This window comes from Neolamprologus multifasciatus, chromosome 7 (assembly GCF_963576455.1).
Source record: "Neolamprologus multifasciatus chromosome 7, fNeoMul1.2, whole genome shotgun sequence".
Lineage (NCBI taxonomy): Eukaryota > Metazoa > Chordata > Actinopteri > Cichliformes > Cichlidae > Neolamprologus > Neolamprologus multifasciatus.
The window spans coordinates 42650289-42671808 of NC_140445.1; the positions used below are offsets into that span (position 1 = coordinate 42650289).

The 21520-nt window shown below is 45.1% G+C and overlaps 1 protein-coding gene across 4 annotated transcripts in view; it reads left to right on the top strand.

Annotated features, from left to right (window-relative positions):
* LOC146514980 (peroxisomal succinyl-coenzyme A thioesterase-like) overlaps positions 1–21520 on the top strand; it is a 42422-nt gene that overhangs the window by 2150 nt on the left and 18752 nt on the right. For all 4 annotated transcript variants that reach the window (XM_085164638.1, XM_085164639.1, XM_085164641.1 and 1 more), the window contains exons 2-8: positions 1753–1949; positions 2044–2143; positions 2220–2410; positions 2491–2660; positions 3842–3961; positions 4202–4284; positions 4401–4494. In XM_085164638.1, coding sequence (XP_085020764.1) covers positions 1754–1949; positions 2044–2143; positions 2220–2410; positions 2491–2660; positions 3842–3961; positions 4202–4284; positions 4401–4494 — 954 coding nt within the window. In that variant the 5' untranslated portion in view covers position 1753. The remainder of the gene's footprint in view (positions 1–1752; positions 1950–2043; positions 2144–2219; positions 2411–2490; positions 2661–3841; positions 3962–4201; positions 4285–4400; positions 4495–21520) is intronic.

The window sequence follows — 21520 nt, forward strand, 5'->3', positions numbered from 1 at the left end:
TTTAAATAGTTAAAAGTTTAAAATGTAAATAGTTGTTTTTTGTATTATATGATTTATTTATTACATTTTATGTGGAGTGAATAAATAAAGTATATTTATGGTGGACCTTAGAGACAAAGCACGTACAAACTCCAAAACACGTACAAACTCCTAAGCATGTACAAACTCCAAAACGCGTAAAAACTCCAAAACACGTAAAAACTCAGAAGCGCGTACAAACTCCAAAACACGTAAAAACTCAGAAGCACGTATAAAGTCCAAAACACGTAAAAACTCAGAAGCACGTACAAAGTCCAAAACACGTACAAATGACAACAGAAGTGCTCCAGGTTTCTAGGGCGCAGTGTTGAGCTTTTGTTACCTAGTGGCTACACAAGCCAGGAAGTATCAACAACCGGATTTGGTGTGTGGTAGTAACAGGTAAATGAACTTTTTTTTAAAAAATTATTTGAATAAATATGAGTGCTTGTCTATAAATACACAAACAATACACACATGTTTTCAATTGTGTAATTTAAGTGATCTGGGTAGCTCTGTTTTGGAAGTTCAGTAAACGCTAGAAATGTGTTTTGGAGTTTGTATATGCTTTAGAGTTTGTACGTGCTTTGTCTCTAGGGGCCATATATAAACATATATAAATAAAACCACTTTTTTTACATTAGTAATTCCTTTTCTGCATAATTTTATATTATTGTTAATGATTAAATAATTAAAGCAACAAAACAACCTGAAGAGCCGGTTCAGAGCCGAAAGAGCCGGCTCTTTTTAGTGAGCCGAGCCGAAAGAGCCAGATCTCTAAAAAGAGCCGGAAATCCCATCACTACTGCCTACTGGTGTTGGCCAGAGGGGCCGATGGCGCAATATGGCAGCCTCGCTTCTGTCAGTCTGCCCCAGGGCAGCTGTGGCTACAACTGTAGCTGAATATGAATATGAATGAATAGTGGCATTGTAAAGCGCTTTGGGTGCCTTGAAAAGCGCTATATAAATCCAATCCATTATTCAAGGTTACTTTATTTATACCTGCAGGTAAATTTGCTTTACAGAAAATATGATAGCATTTGGCATCCCCTCACAAAACACACACACACACCCATTAAACTTGACAAACACATATTTGATAATTAGACAAGTGATACAATTTAAATAATATAATATATTATATATAAATAAATCAAGATGAAACAAGTAACAACAACAACAAGTACTGACTTCAGTGATGGCAGCAGGGACAAAGCTGTTTTTATGATGCCTTGTCCTATACCTTGGGACTAGAAACCTTCATCCAGGGTGAAGGTGCTCAAATTCAGCCCGGAGAGAAGCCATTATTAAGAATTGATAAAGCCATCCTCTGTACCTGTTTAGAGTACAGGGAACCTAGATAGGGCTATGACTCACCTATCAGATGACTGGACCATCTCTGATTCAGTAAGTTTTTCTCTGTGATAGAGGTTTGACCAAACCATGCCACCAAACATAAAGATAAAACAAAGTAAAAATAGTTCAGTCAATGTGGAAATGAACAAGATTCCTATGGCAGTAAAGGCACTGGTGACCCTTTTTGCAGACAGATTTACAGTTCACATCAAAGTTCAGTTTTTCATTATGGTCCCAAGATATTGATATGATTGCACTTGCTCTATTTTCTGACCTTTAAGTACAAATACAAATGCACACAATGGTTGAATAAATCAATTCCAACTCCCAAGATTTTCTAAATCCAAATCAAATAATATGCTTGTACATTGAATTCAGGATGGACAGGAAGCAGTGTTGTGTGAACCTGTCGGTTCAGCCATCCAGAGGGCTCGTGGATGAGAAATTCATTGTCTTCGTCCAGAATGCCCTGCCTGGTTCCCAACTGACCATCCGTGCCCTGCACCAGTGTGAAGATGGACACAGTTGGGAAGCATTTGGTTACTACACAGCAGATACCACAGGGACCATCAACGGTACGTTGTTCAGCACTGAGACCTGGAAAACTAAGAGAAGAAAATGTAGAAATATGCGCAAGTATCTAACAGATTGTGTTTTATTTTTTTGTAGTTTCAGAAGATCCCAGTATAGGTGGGACATATTCTGGAGTCGAACAGATGGGTCTACTGTGGAGCTTCAGACCAATTCCAGGCAGCAAACCTGGACTGAGGTAATCTTTTTGTGTAGATGACACCAATACAGAATCCAGTATTGGCACCATAGATAATTCTCCCATCTCTCCTCAGGATGCGAAAGAAGAACATCCAGACTCCCATGGAGGTCACAATTTCTGTTTACCAGGGTCACCAGACAGAGGGCTTCGCAGATCTGGTGCCACTCTCTGGTGTGGTGGTGGAGCGCTGGTATATGGCACCTGGTGTGCGTAGGATTCCAGTTACAGAAGGTGGACTCACCGCAGCCCTTTTTCTGCCCTCGGGTAAGTCCTGAAGAAGGTCCACAGTGAGATATCCTGTGGGTGTAAATTAAATCAGCACATGTTTGTTAACTTGTCTTAAGGTCCTGGACCTTTTCCTGGCCTGCTGGATCTATGGGGGGGTGGAGGGCAGTTGGTGGAGTACCGTGCAGCGCTTTTGGCCTCTCATGGATTCGCTAGTATGGCCATCGACTACCTGACCGTTAAAATCACCATGGAAACTGGAAAGATGGTGGACAACCAGTATTTTGAGGTACATCTAACAAAATTAATGTTTTGGTTACAAGGAAACAACGTTTAAAAAAAAGGAGATGGGTTCAGCTTGTCTCTTTCACCTCTATAGCAATGTTGACCACCCTGGGCTTCCGCCTGAGTTATCCTTCTTTTTGACTCCAATGAAGACTGTAGTTTACAAAATCACATTGTCTTCAAAAAGACTTGAAACAAGCAATTAAGCCCATAAAAGCCAAACAAGAATGTTTACTGATGTCATAGACTGAAGGATTTCAGGTCCATTCCATAGACTTCCATACATGTCTTTTTGCAACCAGATGAATCACCATATGGATCATGGAAAACAAGGTCTTTTTAATACACTTATACTACTTGATACTGTTGCGTACACCAGTGAATAAAATCGGTTTTCATAGAGTCTGTGGTAAAAATGAAGTAGTCATGCACTCTTGGATCTGATATTAAATGATCTTTAATGCCACTTTCCTCAAACAAAGTCTCTGCAATGTCTGATTACACGCATGGACAGCGGTACAGCCTGTTTACTTGTCTAAACATGAAAGGGCCAGCCCGCCTACAGGTTGTTCAAAACTCTGCAGCGAGGCTACTGACCCGCTCGAACAAGGGTGCTCATATGACCCCTGTTTTAAAGTCGCTGCACTGGCTACCAATCAGATTCAGGTTCCATTTCAAAATTCTAGTTTTAACTTTTAGAGCACTACAGAGACAGCCCCCCCCCCCCCCCCCCCCCCCCCACATTACATTACATTACATTAGTACACATACCTCCACTCGTAACCTGAGGTCATCAAACCAAAACCTTTTAGTGGTCCCCCACACTCGTTTTAAAGCCTGAGGGGACCGATCTTTCCAAGCTCTTGCACCCAGACTGTGGAATGCACTTCCCCTATTTCTACGGGGATTGGACTCAGTGGAGACCTTCAAAAAGCAGCTAAAGACATTTTTATTTCAAAAAGCTTTTAATTAGACCAGGGCTTTTATGATTTATTTTATGACTGTATTATGATTTTACCTTGTAAAGCACTTTGTGACATACCTGTATGTCTGTGAAAGACATTTCATTGACATTTCCTGGCCCTAAAAATCCTCTTGAAGAATTCGTTCATCTGACCTTAAAGATCAAAATGAAAGTCCTGGTTTTGGTGTTACCTGTTGTCTGATATATTTTTCCACCTACAGACAGCCTACAGAGTCCTGCAGCAACATCCTCAGGTCTGCGGCAGCAAGATCGCCATGATAGGTTTTTCCTTGGGCACCAGTATCACCCTCAAGATGGCTGTTTACTCTGAAGTTATAAAAGTAAGACATATTTTTATAGTGACACTAGAGCTGGAAAATCAACATCAGTCTGTTTTCAGCAACAATGCATGGTCAGGATGAAGAAATAGGTTGACCACTGGCTGTGTTTTTAAAGTCACTGGTTTTGGCAAATTGCTAATTCATCATTTCTTAGAATATTCTTGTCTACCCATCTTATTCCTAATCAGGTCTTTTTGTCAGTTGATAACATCTGTGTATTTTATGTGGTTTTTTTTCCAGCTCAGTGCTGCAGTCTGTATCAGTGGGAATCATGTGCAGCCAGTTGATGGATCTGTGGAAGAAATATTGAGATTCTTTCAGAAGTAAGTTTACGTGTTGTCAGTTACTTTTTAGTTAAAGCCAAATTGGAAATCTAATATATAGAAAGATGTTAGAATAATCCTTTTTAACTTTCCCTTTTAATTTTTTGTCCCATCAGAAATGGTGACAAGACTCGCTTCAGTGAAAAGAACGAGGTGATCTGGCGAGATCTGATATTGCCCATCCCCACCAACCCTTCACTCAAAGCCAATGTGGGTACCACCAGCTAAAGCATATCTCTGTCTTAAGACCCTTACACATTCAGTCTTAAGGCCCTTTAAATTCATGCTTATGTTTTGTGCATTAAAAATCACTTTTGGACACCTAATATAGCCATTCACACCAACCATGTAATTTTCACTGCTGCTGCCTTCTCTTGAGAATTGGATGAAGCCAGAAGCTTTGTTTCTTTCCTTTGCTCTTTAAAAACATCAAGACAAACTCATCATCACTTGACTTTATTTCTTTCACAACACCCAATTTGGAGAATGAATTTTCCACAAAAACGCAGTGCATGCGACGGATATACAGTATCTCACAAAAGTGAGTACACCTCTCACATTTTTGTTAATATTTTATTATATCTTTTCATGGGACAACACTAAAGATATGGCACTTTGATACAATGTAAAGTAGTGTACAGCTTGTATAACAGTGTAAAGTTGCCTGTCACCTCCAAATAACTCAACACACAGCCATTGTTGCCTAAATCCCTGGCAACAAAAGTAAGTACACCTCTAAGTGAAAATGTCCAAATTATGCCCAATTAGCCATTTTCCCTCACTGGTGTTATGTGACTCGTTAGTGGTACAAGGTCTTAGGTGCAAATTGGGAACAAGTGTGTTGAATTTGCTGTTGGTGCTCTCACATTCTCTCATACTGGTCACTCTGTCAGGGGTTGTGTCGTGGATGAGAAGGAGGACCCAAACGCTGGACTCACAGGTAGGTAGGTGAAGGTTGGTGTTTTATTATCGATGGAGTGAACAAACAGAACAGAGGAAGGAAATGGCTGGCTGGCTGGACGGCTGGCTGGACGACTGACTGAATGACTGACTGAAGGACTGACTGAAAGACTGAATGGCTGGCTGACTGAACGAAGGCGGAAACGACAACATAACATCAATGACACGACAGTGAACGAGTGGAAACAGAAGACTTAAATACACAGACTGATGAGGATGATAATGAGAGACCGGTGAGTACACGGCTGAACATAATCTGGCTAATGACACGAGACGAGCTGACACAGGAAAAGCAGGAAGTGAGAACATGGAAGTGGCAAAATAAACTGAACATGAACAAAACTGAAAGCACTGGGTCAACGACCCAGGAACCCTGACAGTACCCCCCCCCCCCCCTTCAAAGGCCGGCACCCGACGGCCAAAAGAAAGAAAAACCAGAACAGGGCGGGCGGAGGGGGCCCAGGACGGAGGGACGGAGTCCAAAACAAAAACAGTTCAGGTGGGCGGCCACGAGGCCGGTGGCCGGGACGAGACAGTTCAGGTGGGCGGCCGCGTGGCCGGTGGCCGAGACGAGACAGTTCTGGTGGGTGGCCGCGAGGAAGACGGCGGCGGCCGCTGAGCTGGTCCGGTGGGTGGCCGCGAGGAAGACGGCGGCGGCCGCTGAGCTGGTCCGGTGGGCGGCCGCGAGGAAGATGGCGGCGGCCGCTGAGCTGGTCCGGTGGGCGGCCGCGAGGAAGACAGCGGTGGCCGCTGAGCTGGTCCGGTGGGTGGCCGCGAGGAAGACGGCGGCGGCCGCTGAGCAGGTCCGGTGGGCAGCCGCAGGACCAGGCGAAGCAGAGGCTGACGCTGAGGCTGAGGCTGGCCCAGGCGAAGCAGAGGCTGACGCTGAGGCTGAGGCTGGCCCAGGCGAAGCAGAGGCTGACGCTGGGGCTGAGGCTGGCCCAGGCGAAGCAGAAGCTGAGGCTGGCCCAGGCGAAGCAGAAGCTGAGGCTGAGTCTGGCCCAGGCGAAGCAGAAGCTGAAGCTGAGTCTGAGGCTGGCCCAGGCGAAGCAGAAGCTGAGGCTGGCCCAGGCGAAGCAGAAGCTGAGGCTGAGTCTGGCCCAGGCGAAGCAGAAGCTGAAGCTGAGTCTGAGGCTGGCCCAGGCGAAGCAGAAGCTGAAGCTGAGTCTGAGGCTGGCCCAGGCGAAGCAGAAGCTGAGGCTGAGTCTGAGGCTGGACCAGGCGAAGCAGAGGCTGAGGCTGAGGCTGAGTCTGAGGCTGGACCAGGCGAAGCAGAAGCTGAAGCTGAGTCTGAGGCTGGCCCAGGCGAAGCAGAAGCTGAGTCTGAGGCTGGACCAGGCGACGGCACGGGAGCCGGGGGTGACGGAGCCACAGCTTTAGGGCCAGCCCCTGGCTGGAGACAGGCAGGGCCAGCGGGCACGGAAGCCCCTGGCTGGAGAGCGGCCGGGCCAGCGGGCGCGGAAACCCCTGGCTGAAGAGCGGCCGGGCCAGCGGGCGCGGAAACCCCTGGCTGAAGAGCGGCCGGGCCAGCGGGCGCGGAAACCCCTGGCTGAAGAGCGGGAGAGCTCACAGCTGGCTCTGGGTGCTGTGGCTGCAGGTCCGGGAACTGAACAGGGTGGTGGATGAGTGACTGAACTGACTGGACTACAGAAGACTGGACAACAGACTAGACAGACTGGAGGACGGGCGACCGGGAGGCAGGAGCAGACTGAACTACAGGGGACTGGAGGGCAGGAGGAGACTGAACTACAGGCTGGACTGGAGCAGGAGTGTGAACTGATTGGACTGAGGAGGCTAATGGATAAACAGAGGTTGGTGAGGCTAATGGCTGAGCTACAGACTGAGCTAGCGAAGGAGATAGAGCTACAGCCTGGGCTAGTAAAGCTGGTGCCTGAGCAGGGGACAGGTCAGCTAATCTAACTAGGGACAGTGCGAGGGCGTGAAAGGCTGGGTCAGGAGGTGGAGGAAGTGGTGAAGTAGCAGGTGGACTGGTTAGCTCTTCCAAGCCTCTAGGGAGGTCAGGCTGGGTTGAGGCTGCCCTCAGCCTGGGCGCTGGGACAGGCACGGGAGGTGGCTGGACACCAGTCACCCCCACCCGGGAAACAAGAGCAGATGTGGAGGTAGACTGCGTCGCAGCTGCCTTCCTCCTGGGAGCTGGCACTGGTGTGGGTGTAGGCTGGGCCCTAGTCATCTGAGGAGGTGAAATGGCTGAAGAGGAAGGCCGAATCTGGGCCGCCGTGCTGGTGGGAAATGGCTGAGTAATGGGTGTGGAAATAGTGACTGGGTGTGTGATACCGGCAGGTTTATCGGGGATTGTTCTGGTTTTTCTGCCACCACTATTTACAGTCTTTGGAGGAGCAGAGCAGAAAACTCTTCCCAGTCTACAGAATCCTCCAGGAGGGAAACATCCCATGAATCAGAGATGGGTTTATTATTGGTTTTAAGTGGAGAAGCAAATGAGGGTGGAAAACAGTCACTGGAACTCACCACCGGGTATTGCTGGAAATAGTCCATTTTATGGCGGCGTGTGCGCCGCTTTCTCCGGGAAGAGGAAGCGGGCGGGGTACACATCCGAGCCTCTGGCGCGGGAGCCTCTGTTGAGCTGAGATGGGAGGCGGAGCCGCTGTGCCATGGCGAGGTTGAAGGTCCGGTGAATGAGGCAGGTGGCGTGTGAGCGAGGAGCGGATCCGCGAGAGGGGGAGCCGCCGAAGCGCGGCGCGAAACGCCCACTCTCCGCGGCAGATGCTCCGGTGCATGGGAGGTAGCAGGTGGGAGGTAGCAGGTGGGTGAACGCGGCGTCTCCGAGGCCCACTCAGAGCCAAGCGAGTGCCCTCGAAGACGTGCTCTCGCTCCGCGAAGAGCCGCTGTCTCTCCTTGAGCTTTTCCGCCCACAAGGAGAGCGCTGCCTCCTGCCGCTCAAAAAGGTCCGAGTCCGCTGGGTCCACAACGCGGGGTCATGTCATTCTGTCAGGGGTTGTGTCGTGGATGAGAAGGAGGACCCAAACGCTGGACTCACAGGTAGGTAGGTGAAGGTTGGTGTTTTATTATCGATGGAGTGAACAAACAGAACAGAGGAAGGAAATGGCTGGCTGGCTGGACGGCTGGCTGGACGACTGACTGAATGACTGACTGAAGGACTGACTGAAAGACTGAATGGCTGGCTGACTGAACGAAGGCGGAAACGACAACATAACATCAATGACACGACAGTGAACGAGTGGAAACAGAAGACTTAAATACACAGACTGATGAGGATGATAATGAGAGACCGGTGAGTACACGGCTGAACATAATCTGGCTAATGACACGAGACGAGCTGACACAGGAAAAGCAGGAAGTGAGAACATGGAAGTGGCAAAATAAACTGAACATGAACAAAACTGAAAGCACTGGGTCAACGACCCAGGAACCCTGACACACTCAAAGTCTAACATGGCACATTATAGCAAAGAATTCTCTGAGGATCTGAAAAAAAAATGTTACTCTACATCAGAGCTTCCCAAAGTGTCGCAGAGCCATTGCGGGGGGGGGGGTTCAAAAGGGGAAAAAAGCAAAAGAATGCTTGGACACTGCTAGCATAATGGACAGGTTTTTGGTCTGTCAGTGCTCATACCATAGGCCACACACTGCATCAAATGTCTGTCGTCCCAGAAGGAAGGTTCTTCTAAACATAGCGCACAAGAAAGTCCGCAAACAGTCTGCTGAAGACAAGTAGACTAAGGACATGGATTACCTGTGGTCTGATGAGACCAAGATAAGCTTATTTGGTTCAGATGGTGTTAGGGATGTGTGGTGGCAACCAGGTGAGAAGTGCAAAGACAAGTGTGTCTTACCTACAGTCAAGCATGTTGGTGGCATGTCATTTTTGGGGCTGCATGAGTGCTGCTGGCACTGAGGAGCTACAGTTAATGGCTGTATGTTGAGTTATTTTGAGGTGACGGCAAATTTACTCTGTTATAAAAGCTGTACATTGACTAATTTACATTGTGTCAAAGTGTCATATCTTTAATGTCGTCCCATGAAAAGATAGATTAAAATATTAACAAAAATGTGAAGGGTGTGCTCACTTTTGTAAGACACTGTATATATTATACACATATACACAGCTCCAAACACAACAGTTTGGAGCAGAAGACTTTGCATTTTGTGTTGTTTTTTTTGCACTTGATGTGCACAAAATTGGAAAAAATCTCCAGCAGATCCAGGCTTCGGGAGCCAACGCAACCGGTTGTGGGTAAGGGGAAAGGACAAAATACACACTTCTGCGCGAAGCAACAGATTTCTAATAACTAATTGCTAAATGGTGAGCAGTGTATAAACACAGAGAGAGAGAGAAAGATGCGAGTGAAGAAGAAATACCCAATGCATCATGGGAAGGCCCTAATAGCCTAGGTCTAAGTAAAGAAGGATTCAAGGTCACTTGATTCAGCCCTAACTATAATTTTTGTCAAACTGAAGTGGTTTCACAGAAGGGTGGCTTGAAAGCTGAAGGCTCTGCCTCCATATTCTACATTTAAATATGCTAGGAACCACAAGTTGTTATGGAACGGCTGTGTGCAGGCAGGAAAAGGACCCAAAGTGCAGACTCCGGAGACAGACGTGAACTCAAAAAACAGCTTTAATGCTGAACTCAAAAGGGTAACAAAACTGAGAATACAAAATAAGCTTACACAGACAGAACACACAGCAAGATGAGGGTGGATAAGGGTAGATTGCGACACAGACACAGAGAAACACAGGGTTTACACAGAGGGAGCAATCAGGGAATGGGAAACAGGAGGGAAACACAGCTGGGGCAACTTAGGCCTAACGAGACAAAGGAAGCAAAACCAGACACATTAACATAAGACATGGACCTTCAAAGTAAAACAGGAAACATAACATAGAGACGCAGACTTGACACAGGGATACAGCAGACAGGGGAGACAGCAACTATGGATGACAGACAGAAAACCAGAACACTACAACTCTAACAAAACCCACACAGAGAACCTAAACTAAGAACAAACCTATAACCCATAATATAATGAAATAAACAAAATCAAAGAACCAAAACCACAAAACACTGGGTCGATGACCCAGGCACCCTAACACAAGTAAGCTAGCAGTCTGAGAGTGAAGTGCTCTATTGGGGTGATCTGGTATTAAAAGGTCTTTTAGACCTTTGAGACCTTACTTTATTAGAGACCATGTCGGTGGGGGAACAGGACGGAGGGACCGAAACAAACTAAACACAAGGAGCTAGAAATCAAAAACAGAAAACACCGAAGCCCAGAAAAACAACTCAAAACAACCAACCAAAAAAAAAAAAAAAAAAAAAAGGTTCACAAAAAGGTGTTGGCAACCAGGAAAACACTTCTAAAAAAGTTCAGGGGGCCAGCCCGGCGGTCGACGGCCCAATAGTCCAGAACTAGGCAGTTCAGGGGGCCGACCCAGAGGTCGACAACACAAAAGACCAAAACAGTTTAGGTCAGGAGGTGCGAAAAGCAACGGCGGCGTCGAAGACGAAGGAGGTCCGGAGGCCGACCGCACGAAAGGCAGTGGCAACTGAGCAGGTCCAGAGGCCGGCTGCGTGGAAGGCAGCACACCGCGGAAGGCAGCACAGAACGACACCATTCAGGAGGGCGTCCATGATAGCAATGACGTCCAGCCATCGGCCTGGAAAGTGGCCGAACAGGACGAGGACGAGCAGGCCGGACAGGACGAGGTGAGGCAGGGCCAGACAGTGTGGAGACCTCCGGCGTACACAAAGCGGAACCAGCCCGTGCGAAGGCCTCAGGCAGAGACGAAGCAGGACCAGATGGCAGCATGGCAACCGCAGGAAACGGCGTGGGAGCCGCAGATCGAGGAGCAGGTGGTGGCGCTGCAGGCGACGGCGTGGGAGCCGCAGATGGTGGCGCTGCAGGCGACGAAGGCTGGACAGGCGACGAAGGCTGGACAGGCCCCTCGGACCCTCCAGCGGAGCCAGAAGGCTGAACGGGCCCCTCGGACCCTCCAGTGGAGGCAGAAGGCTGAACGGGCCCCTCGCAGAACAGATGACTGAGGAGAGGAGTGGCGGTGGCGAGGGGGACGTTTCCTTCTGGAAGCGGGAACCGGTGGAGAAATGGAGACCTCCTCCTCATCCTCCGACCACATAGCCTCCAGGAAAAAGGCAGGCGAACGGACAGGCGATCAAGGTCCTGGCTGGCGTGAGGAAGGAGAGGAAGTCCGTGGCAGCATTGAGACAGGTTGAGAGTGTGTGTTGTCCTGGGGCAGCGGTAAAGAAGTGGAGGTGGAGATAGAGAGAGCGAGCTTGCCAGCCCTGACTTGCTCCCTCCAGGCAGCTATGAAGCTGCCCAGCACAGTGTCCGTAGAAAACTGAGTTAGCCGAGGGTTGCTCCGAATGACAGCATCTACTGCGCTTAGCCCAACCGCCATGGTCCTCAAATTCTTGGCCTGGGCAATGCGGTCAAGAAGCTTAATCATCCGCTCCATCTCAGCGTTAAACTCAAAGGCTGAAGAGTCTGCAGGGTCCATGTTCTGGTCGCGATCTTCTGTTATGGAACGGCTGTGTGCAGACAGGAAAAGGACCCAAAGTGCAGACTCCGGAGACAGACGTGAACTCAAAAAACAGCTTTAATGCTGAACTCAAAAGGGTAACAAAACTGAGAATACAAAATAAGCTTACACAGACAGAACACACAGCAAGATGAGGGTGGATAAGGGTAGATTGCGACACAGACACAGAGAAACACAGGGTTTACACAGAGGGAGCAATCAGGGAATGGGAAACAGGAGGGAAACACAGCTGGGGCAACTTAGGCCTAACAAGACAAAGGAAGCAAAACCAGACACATTAACATAAGACATGGACCTTCAAAGTAAAACAGGAAACATAACACAGAGACGCAGACTTGACACAGGGATACAGCAGACAGGGGAGACAGCAACTATGGATGACAGACAGAAAACCAGAACACTACAACTCTAACAAAACCCACACAGAGAACCTAAACTAAGAACAAACCTATAACCCATAATATAATGAAATAAACAAAATCAAAGAACCAAAACCACAAAACACTGGGTCGATGACCCAGGCACCCTAACACAAGTAAGCTAGCAGTCTGAGAGTGAAGTGCTCTATTGGGGTGATCTGGTATTAAAAGGTCTTTTAGACCTTTGAGACCTTACTTTATTAGAGACCATGTATGTGAGCGGAAGAACTTTAAACTTGATTCTGAATTTAACAAGGAGTCAGAGACAAAAAGCCATTACTGAAGACCATAGAAATGTCATTCTGAGTAAGTATCTGGATAGCTGCAGAATTTCTAAGCCTTTTAGGGATGAATACAAAAACCTCCGTTTCATCTGTGTCAGGGTGTGGTGAAAGAGGCCAAAAAAATGGAGATGCAGAGGCAGAAGGAAGTTTAACTAAAGTAAGGCCTTTTAATGAGCTGATAAAGAAACTAGACATAAGCAGAAATACAAAACCAAACAGGAAACTATGAATTAAGCTAACCCGGGCAAGGAAACACCAGGGAACTAAGACCAAGGACCAGGACAAAAGCGTGAATGGAACATAACAGTACACTTTGACTAGGCACAATGGGAGACTGACAAAACCTATACACAAAAGGGTGATTAGGAGAAGTGGAGCCACATGGGACACAGCTAGAGAAAACTATATATAACGAGGCGGGAAGCAAAAGTAAACACAGTTTTTTAACCTCAGTTCCTTTGACATAAAGGCATCTGCTGTGATGCTTAGTCCTCTGTCAGTACTAATAAACAGTGATGGGAATAACGGGGTTATAAGTAACGGCATTATTAATGGCATTAAGTTTTTCAGTAATGAGTAATCTAACTAATTACTATTTCTATTGTTACAAGACTGTTACTAACAAGAAAATGCGGTGCGGTCGCATGACTATTTTTCAACAAATAGATGGCTGAAGCTGTGTTGAGTTCACCGCACCTTATATCAGTTGCACAGAAGTAGCTGTCTACTGTTACGAAATCAGTTTTACCCCTGTTCTTTTATTCGTCGAAACTTCCAGAGACAGCACCGGAACTCAGTAGTTATTTTCACAAAACTTTTATTTATCTTTATTCATCTTCATTTAAGCATGCACTTCTAGAAGGGAAGACGAGGTCGGTGTGTCCCTCTGCAAAATCTTCACCCCTTTGTTAGTTACAGCCAGCTTTATAGAGGTGTCCCCATCATAAAATCCCCCTACGGTGTGCTGCAAACTCTGTGTCTGTGTCTATGTGAGTGCTCGTGTGTGACTGTGTACGCATACCTGTATGTATGTGTGCACGTAAGTGAGTGTGCGTGACAGTTAAAACACTGTGGGTGTAGGTGACTCCCTAGAGGTCATAAAAAACCCATTTCCCTTCCAGACCACAGTTATCCAGGTCAAATGTTGAGACCCGCACCCAAACATTCTCTGGGGAATTTCCTCTCAGGATTAACTCCTCTCTGTTTTACTTTCACAGTTCAACTGGGGAGGGTCTCCTATACTCTGCTCCTAAATTCAGGACACCATCAGGCCTTTATTACATTGAGGGCAGTGTCAATGTCTCTACAATAATTCTAGATTCTATGTTAACACATTTCTAAACTCTAAATCAGCTAAACATTTCTACAAATCCCCCTTTTTATCTGCCCTATGGCAGATAAAACTACACTAAATCTTTCACCATAATGTTTTCATACTGTGACTCCCCATTTCCCAAAAGTGGCATCATGATGAGTCTTACGAACAAGGCTCTGATACAAGGCACACAACAACATCCACATGTCACTAACACTGCAATACAAACAAACAAAGAAACCATAACTGACCTAATGAAACCTTTCCATTGCCGAAAGACAGAGGTCATCCACGTTTCCAACGGGTTATCCACTCCCGAATGCTCATGCAATGTGATGGACAACGTTCTCAGACCTTCCAGCGCTCGGGTCACAGAGCAGTCGGGAACTGTATTATTTGGAATACAAGTACAATACACATCCCCAAATATCGCGCAAACGCCCCCTTTTTCTCCCAACAACATATCTAACGCCATCCGATTTTGTACTGCCATTAAAGATGTTGGACCCAACTGTTCAGCAAGCCCTTACATTTAATGACAGCGCAAAGATCAAATGTATACGAGATTGTGGACCCTTTAACGTAGTCCAACTCTATACCGCCATAATAATCAAAACACTCATCTGATTGACCTGTTTCACTACGTTTGGTTCGCTTCACCGTGGCCTGTGATGGTGGTATCCCCGGAGTGGACTCAGATCTGTCTCTGGGCAATTCACTTTTAAAAAATCACAGTTACAATTACAACAGTCACACCTGACACTACCGTTTTCTCTCCAATTCCCCCTCAACCAGCCTAAAGAAGTTGACATGAATTAAATGTAGATGAAAGCCTCGTCTGTTTACATCTCTCCCTCACAGAAGGTTTCTCTGCAGAGCACCAAATCTGCATGGCAAAGTGACACACTTTAGGTGATCTTCATCCTTGGGAAAAGTGGTGTCAACTATTTCCCAGTCTCCTAGTATTTGTGCTTCACACAGAAACACAATTCCATCGCTGGACTTCCTCTGCGCTGTCACTTTTGGAGCTTGGCACGCTCTCTCCATCTCTCCATGGAGTTGTCACGTCCAACGCTGCTGAAGATTTAAGGCAGAGCACGTCGTACACCTTAGTTGTCTTCCTCAATGTCAACGATGAATCTCTCATTTTATTTAAAATCTTGCTGTGGGAAGTCTCCTCTTGATCTCCTGGAAGCTCAGTAGCACAGCTCTCTGTGTGATGTCCGCTGTGCTGAAGATGATCTCTGATCCTCCTGAAGCCTCTCTCCTGGCCTTAGCTCCCATCTTGTGGACGATCCTCTCAGCCACTCCTTCTTGTCATGGCACCTCACGACATCTACAGATTAAAAATAACACTCCTCTCCCCACATGGCTTCCACCATGTGTCAACTCCCCAATGAGACATGTACAAGAATGTTGCACATTCTCTCTAAAACAATCTCCAGGGTTTCCCACTTGGAGCAGCCATACTCCAACCTGTAACCCTGTGTAAAAACATTAATCAGCAGTTACATGTTCAGCTTATTTAACTCCCAGCTCCACCTGGAGCCTGTATCCTGGAAGACAAATCTGTTAAATCAAACTTCGCATTTGCAACCAACTGTAGATCATAAGAGTGCAAAAGTATTCAGCATAAAAGACAAGTATCATGTGCAGGTTTTCTCCAATCATTAAATCACTATTATTACCATAATTTGTCCCAAATCATGAATCATCCCAATTTATTCCACAATTTAATCTGTGACTTCCCTTAAACAATGTCACTCCACCCATTTTATCACTATGAGCTCAGTAGTGGCTAGCTAATAAGTTCATATTCAACTATTCCATAAACACTGCATCTTATTTGTTTCCTCATGTCACTTGTCTGTTTTCTGCTGAACCCTCTACATCCACTCTTAGAAAAAACCAACATTAGGAGCACACATAGACAATCCTGGTGGTCAGGCTCAGGTCAATAGGTTCCAGAGGTGCCGTAAAAGGCCATAAAATTAAGCCTGCTGTAAAAGGAATGACACTGGTTTCAACACAGGAAATTTCTCACGTTATTCACATCGTCAAAGTAACCTTCAACATTTTCCCAACAACACAGTGTAACAGCATCATCAATCCTGTAGTAGAGAAACAAACATCAACCAATTGTTCTGTTATAAATCACATCATCAAATCACATGAAGAACTGTAATGCTGGAGAAAAGAGAATGTAAATGTTAGTGCTGCGCAGGTGTGTACACACTTTCTCACAGTAATCTCTGTGAGCAACACAAACCCATGAATAACACACCCCTGGTAGATTCACAAACACAGAAAGTGGCATTTACAAGTTAAAACGGTACAGCCAAAGCTCACGCAACCTCAGATGTTGCTGTCATCTTTCTGCTCCTGTAAAAAGAAACACATAAATTCATCCACCCTTTTGTCCTGTCTAGGTGGAGGTTAACTTTGAGTCATGGTCAAGTCTTGTCAGCTTTTACCAGTCAGTCAGTTTGTTTTTATTTCCATTCATTCATTCATCCATTCTTTCTTTCTTTGCTGATAGTGGAAACTATCGCCGCATTTGATTTCCACCCTCAGCAAATTGACGTCATTTCAAAAAGAAAAAAGAAGAACTTTAGGTCGGATTACCTCGCTGAATCCTTTTTAGGCAGGGACTCTCATTTTCTAATTGTCCCAAATAAGTGGCTTTCTCCAGAGCCCATTTTAATGTGGAGAAACTCACTTGCAACAATTTTCTCGACGACGTGTAGCGCTTTTAATTCCCGACATGCAGATCTGCTTAAAGAAAAGAAATTCACAAACAAAAATCAGTGCACTGTTCAAAAAATAAAAATAAAATGAAAAATAAAAGATAAAACTGAAAAACAAAAGTAAATAAAAAACACAGAAGCCCGGTCTTAGTACTTGTTGCAGAATATTCTTTCTTTCTCTTATAGGTGAGAAAACACCAAATCTAAAACTTGGTGCCATGGTAAAACTTTCCCCATACTTCAGAAACAAAAACAAAACAGAACAAAAAATCTGCTAGTTTCACTCTTTTAAACTCTGGCTGCAGGATTCTGTTCACCCCTGCTATCATGTTCCCCAAAATAATACTGATTCAGTCGTCTATGTATCACTTCTCAACCCACTCAATAAACCAGACAGGATGATGGTAACAGTATTGCCTACTTAAAATTGTGTTTGATCCTAATGAGCTTCATTACGTGTGTGTGTGTGTGTGTGTGTTAGTCGGGTTAATACATTTTCTATTTCTATGTATCCTTTTATGTACCTTCCCCCTTTTTTCTGAAACAAAACTTCGTTCACTCCAAATTTTGTTTCAGAAACATCTAAATGAAAATCTCTGTCATAGTCAGGCACAGCTAAACCCCAAATGCTTGCAGGTTACCATCGGCAACCACGCTGTGTATTGTTAACCCCTTTTAAAAATACCCTCTTTTGATGTGTGCCATTTTATGTATGATTTTGTGTTATCTCTAGTGCATATCATGTGCATGTGTGGTGTCACCTTTCCATTTTTTCTAACAGCACTCTTGCATACCTCAGTGCTTGTCTTCCTCCCCCTTTTGTGGTGGTCTGGACACTGTGTCAATCCTCCACTTCCAGGCAGTCGTTTGTCCCCCCTGGATTCCTTAACCCAATTTGATTCCCCACACTAAAACAGCAGCCTCAGTCCTCTTCTGCTCCTTTCTCTCCGTTCTTCTCTCCCACTTTTCTGTCCAATGGCAGTCAGTTCTCTTCAGCTTTGTCCCGTGTATCTCTTTGTCCCACTGTCTCCTTCATTGCCATCTCGCTCCAAACATGGCAAATGTCAAACTCAGACAGTCTTCTCAAAGGTCCTTCACACACAGTGAGGTTGCAGCTTGCTGGAAACGCATCTCCATCCATCCAATCTAGATGGCGGATCTTCTCTTTCTGATGCCGTTTGCCCATAGTGCTGCTGGACCTCTCTGCTCAGGACTCTGGTATTGTCTCTTTGGACTGCTGTCCACTGTTGATGTTCATGGCTGTGCTTCTGGAACTGCACTCGGTGTCTTCAGGGAGAGATTAGCTTCCTTGGAGCTTGCTTGTTCAGGATGAGGACGGGAAGCTGCAAAACAATTCAGCCAAAAATTCTGGCTGGGTGTTTCTATTTTATTTTATTTTTCTAATGATTTTAACCTATAATTTTCTTCCGACTGCTGCCCGTGGAGAATTGATCCAGGTCCGTTCCCCACCTGTAATCGACAGACTGAGAGACTTTCATTATTCACTGTGACTGCATATGTTTTCATCACTCCTAAAGCAACACATCTCTACTTATTTTGTTTGAACTCTACTGACTTTAAACCCCAAAAATGAAATTTTTATTTGGTCTTAACCGCAAACACAAAAAATCTTCTTGATGTTGTTGTTAATTATTTTCATCCACAACACTCCAAATTATGTTTTTGTTTTGTGTCCAGCAGGGGAAGAAGGTGACCCGTAGCATCACTGCTTCCCCCAGTTGGAGACAATTTCCCACTCACACTTCCACACTTTTTACTTTCTTTGTTTTCATCATTTTCTTTCTCTTTTTTTTTTACCTCATTGTTTTACACCCACACATTAACCTGTTAACTCACTCCTCCAACCTCATTTTCCTTTCACCCCAACAGCTCTCATACAGTCAGCAATCAAATTCTCCATTCATCCTTGAATACTTGGTCAGCTTTAAATGTCACTGTTAATTTTATCAATTTATTTATCATTACTTTAACGCTAATCCACTTTTAATTTGCTTTATTTACTTTAGTTCATTTTCTCCTATTTGATAACTACGACTTCTTAACTATTATTATTTCACAGAAAATCAACTAATCTACTTTGTCTCCATTTTTGTCATCAAGGAATTCACACACACTCACAGGCTGGTCACTCGCCCCCACCTTTTCTTTTTCTCACACACACGCACATTTTACTCTTCGTTCGTTCCACCTGTGAACCCGCCCCTCGAGGCTGGCTCAAAAACACTTCATACTTCTTGCAGTCCCATACAAACTTCTGCGAGACACTTCTGCTGATTCAGGACAACGCCCTAATCAGAACAAAGAGCGGGTGCCGTCCACTCTTATACACCTCAACCTAACTAGGACAATTAGGCTCACGATCTTCAGATCGCGCCACATTTGCCTCACGAATTATTCAAACTGCGCCACGGACTGGATACCGCAGTTTCTCTTCCTCATAAAAAATAAAACCAAATTAAACCCCCCAATTGACTTCACAGTTTGCAACAATTCGCGACACGGCCTCCTGCCGCAATTTCTGCACACCACAAACACACACTTTTAGACACAAATTATTTTTGTTACTTTAATTGACTCCCGTACTTCAGACGAGACGCCGACTCTAACGGCGCTTTCACACACCTACACAGTCTACACACACTGCAGTCAGTGGGACGAGCCAAGCAGTCGTTCTCTCACTAACTAAGCAACTTGCCCCCACTCTCATGCAGGTTATCAACCGTGACTAGGATCCAACACCTAGCTTTAGTTATTTAAGGCGCCCCCGGTGCCCAGGTCACCACCCCGGCTCCTGTCCCACAGGTCCCAACGACGCGTCCGAAGGAGGGTGGAGTTGCCAAACTCGGAGCACACACGGCCCTCAGCCGGCGACGAGGCCTTAAACCCCGCTTTCTAACTAATAGTAACACACGTTTCCTGCTTTAACGCACGGAGGACGGATCACACACCGCCACTTTTTTCCTGATAACTAAAGACGGATCACACACCGCCACGGATGAAACACCGATTCTATTAATTACTAACTAAGACGGATCACACACCGTTTCTTTAACATACTGAGTGATTTTACACTGAGATACGTTCAACTTAGCGAACAGATAATTTAGGCTTTAAACAATATGCACGGTTCAAAAATAAACAGGTCGTGCTTACCTTTTAATCACGTGAGCTAGCTCTCTGTTCGCCTCGTTTCACGATCTCAGCTCTGCCAATTCATCCTCTCTGGGCCTCGAGCGAATCCCAGGGTTTCGGCACCAAAACTGTTACGAAATCAGTTTTACCCCTGTTCTTTTATTCGTCGAAACTTCCAGAGACGGCACCAGAACTCAGTAGTTATTTTCACAAAACTTTTATTTATCTTTATTCATCTTCATTTAAGCATGCACTTCTAGAAGGGAAGACGAGGCCGGTGTGTCCCTCTGCAAAATCTTCACCCCTTTGTTAGTTACAGCCAGCTTTATAGAGGTGTCCCCATCATAAAATCCCCCTACGGTGTGCTGCAAACTCTGTGTCTGTGTCTATGTGAGTGCTCGTGTGTGACTGTGTACGCATACCTGTATGTATGTGTGCGCGTAAGTGAGTGTGCGTGACAGTTAAAACACTGTGGGTGTAGGTGACTCCCTAGAGGTCATAAAAAACCCATTTCCCTTCCAGACCACAGTTATCCAGGTCAAATGTTGAGACCCGCACCCAAACATTCTCTGGGGAATTTCCTCTCAGGATTAACTCCTCTCTGTTTTACTTTCACAGTTCAACTGGGGAGGGTCTCCTATACTCTGCTCCTAAATTCAGGACACCATCAGGCCTTTATTACATTGAGGGCAGTGTCAATGTCTCTACAATAATTCTAGATTCTATGTTAACACATTTCTAAACTCTAAATCAGCTAAACATTTCTACACTACGTAAGTAATCTGGGCACTACAGCTTTAAGCAGCTGCGCGCGCTCCTGCGGGCGGCAATCACTTTCTGACAGACGATCACTTTTTGAGTGAAGAATAAAGTAGTCGTGGTAAACCAATCACACGACCACTTCAAGATGACAAAGCAACAAGGTGACATATACCAGTTAATATATACGTGGTGTTTTTTCTTGGATAGCACTAGCAAGAACTCTCTGCTTATAACCAACAAATAAAAAAATAAAACAAACAGCCCGTTCATGTTGGTGAAAAAATGTACAATGTTGACCAATCAAAAAATGATATGGCAACATGACATTTGGTTGTTTAGGAAGAGGGGGGTGTTTTAGGAGTGAGGGCAAGAGAGAGAGAGAAAGAAAGAGAGCAGAAAAGAGAGAGAGAGTGAGTTTTGAAATGTGATTTGTGACATTTAGTGTGTTTGGAGTGTGTAGTTAGTGTGTAGTGTAATGGATAGTTTTGTGTTGTGTGTCAGAACAATGAGGTGACTGAATGTTACAGGTGCTGCCAAAAAGCCAACAAAGGCAGATTACAGTGTAAATGCTAGCTCCAGGTAGAAAACAAGAGGAGTGATTCATCTCCTGTTGTCAGATCTGCAGGTATCAGGCTTGTGATGCACTCCTTTATAGTGGACAGAAATTATTTCTTGGAGTGGCACAAATAATTTGTTTATCATCTTATTTAATGGAGAACATCTGATTATTATGTAAATAGTTTGATGATTAGTCTGATGGTTATTTAAAAAAAAAGGTAAAAGGTAAATGGCTGCAAATTGTAAATTAAAATGTAAAAATTATATTTGCATTTAAAGTTATGAAATATGATTCATTAAACATGATTGTTATAGTAAGAAATATAACTTTTTCTACTCTGAGTTTATGTTTTTTTGTCTAATTTTAGATCACTTGTGTTAATACAGTATGTCAAAATGAAAACATAACTGTAAATTCAGACATCTGAGGTTGAGCTGAAAAGAATGACACCAAGCTAGGCAAAGTAAATAGTTTTTAAA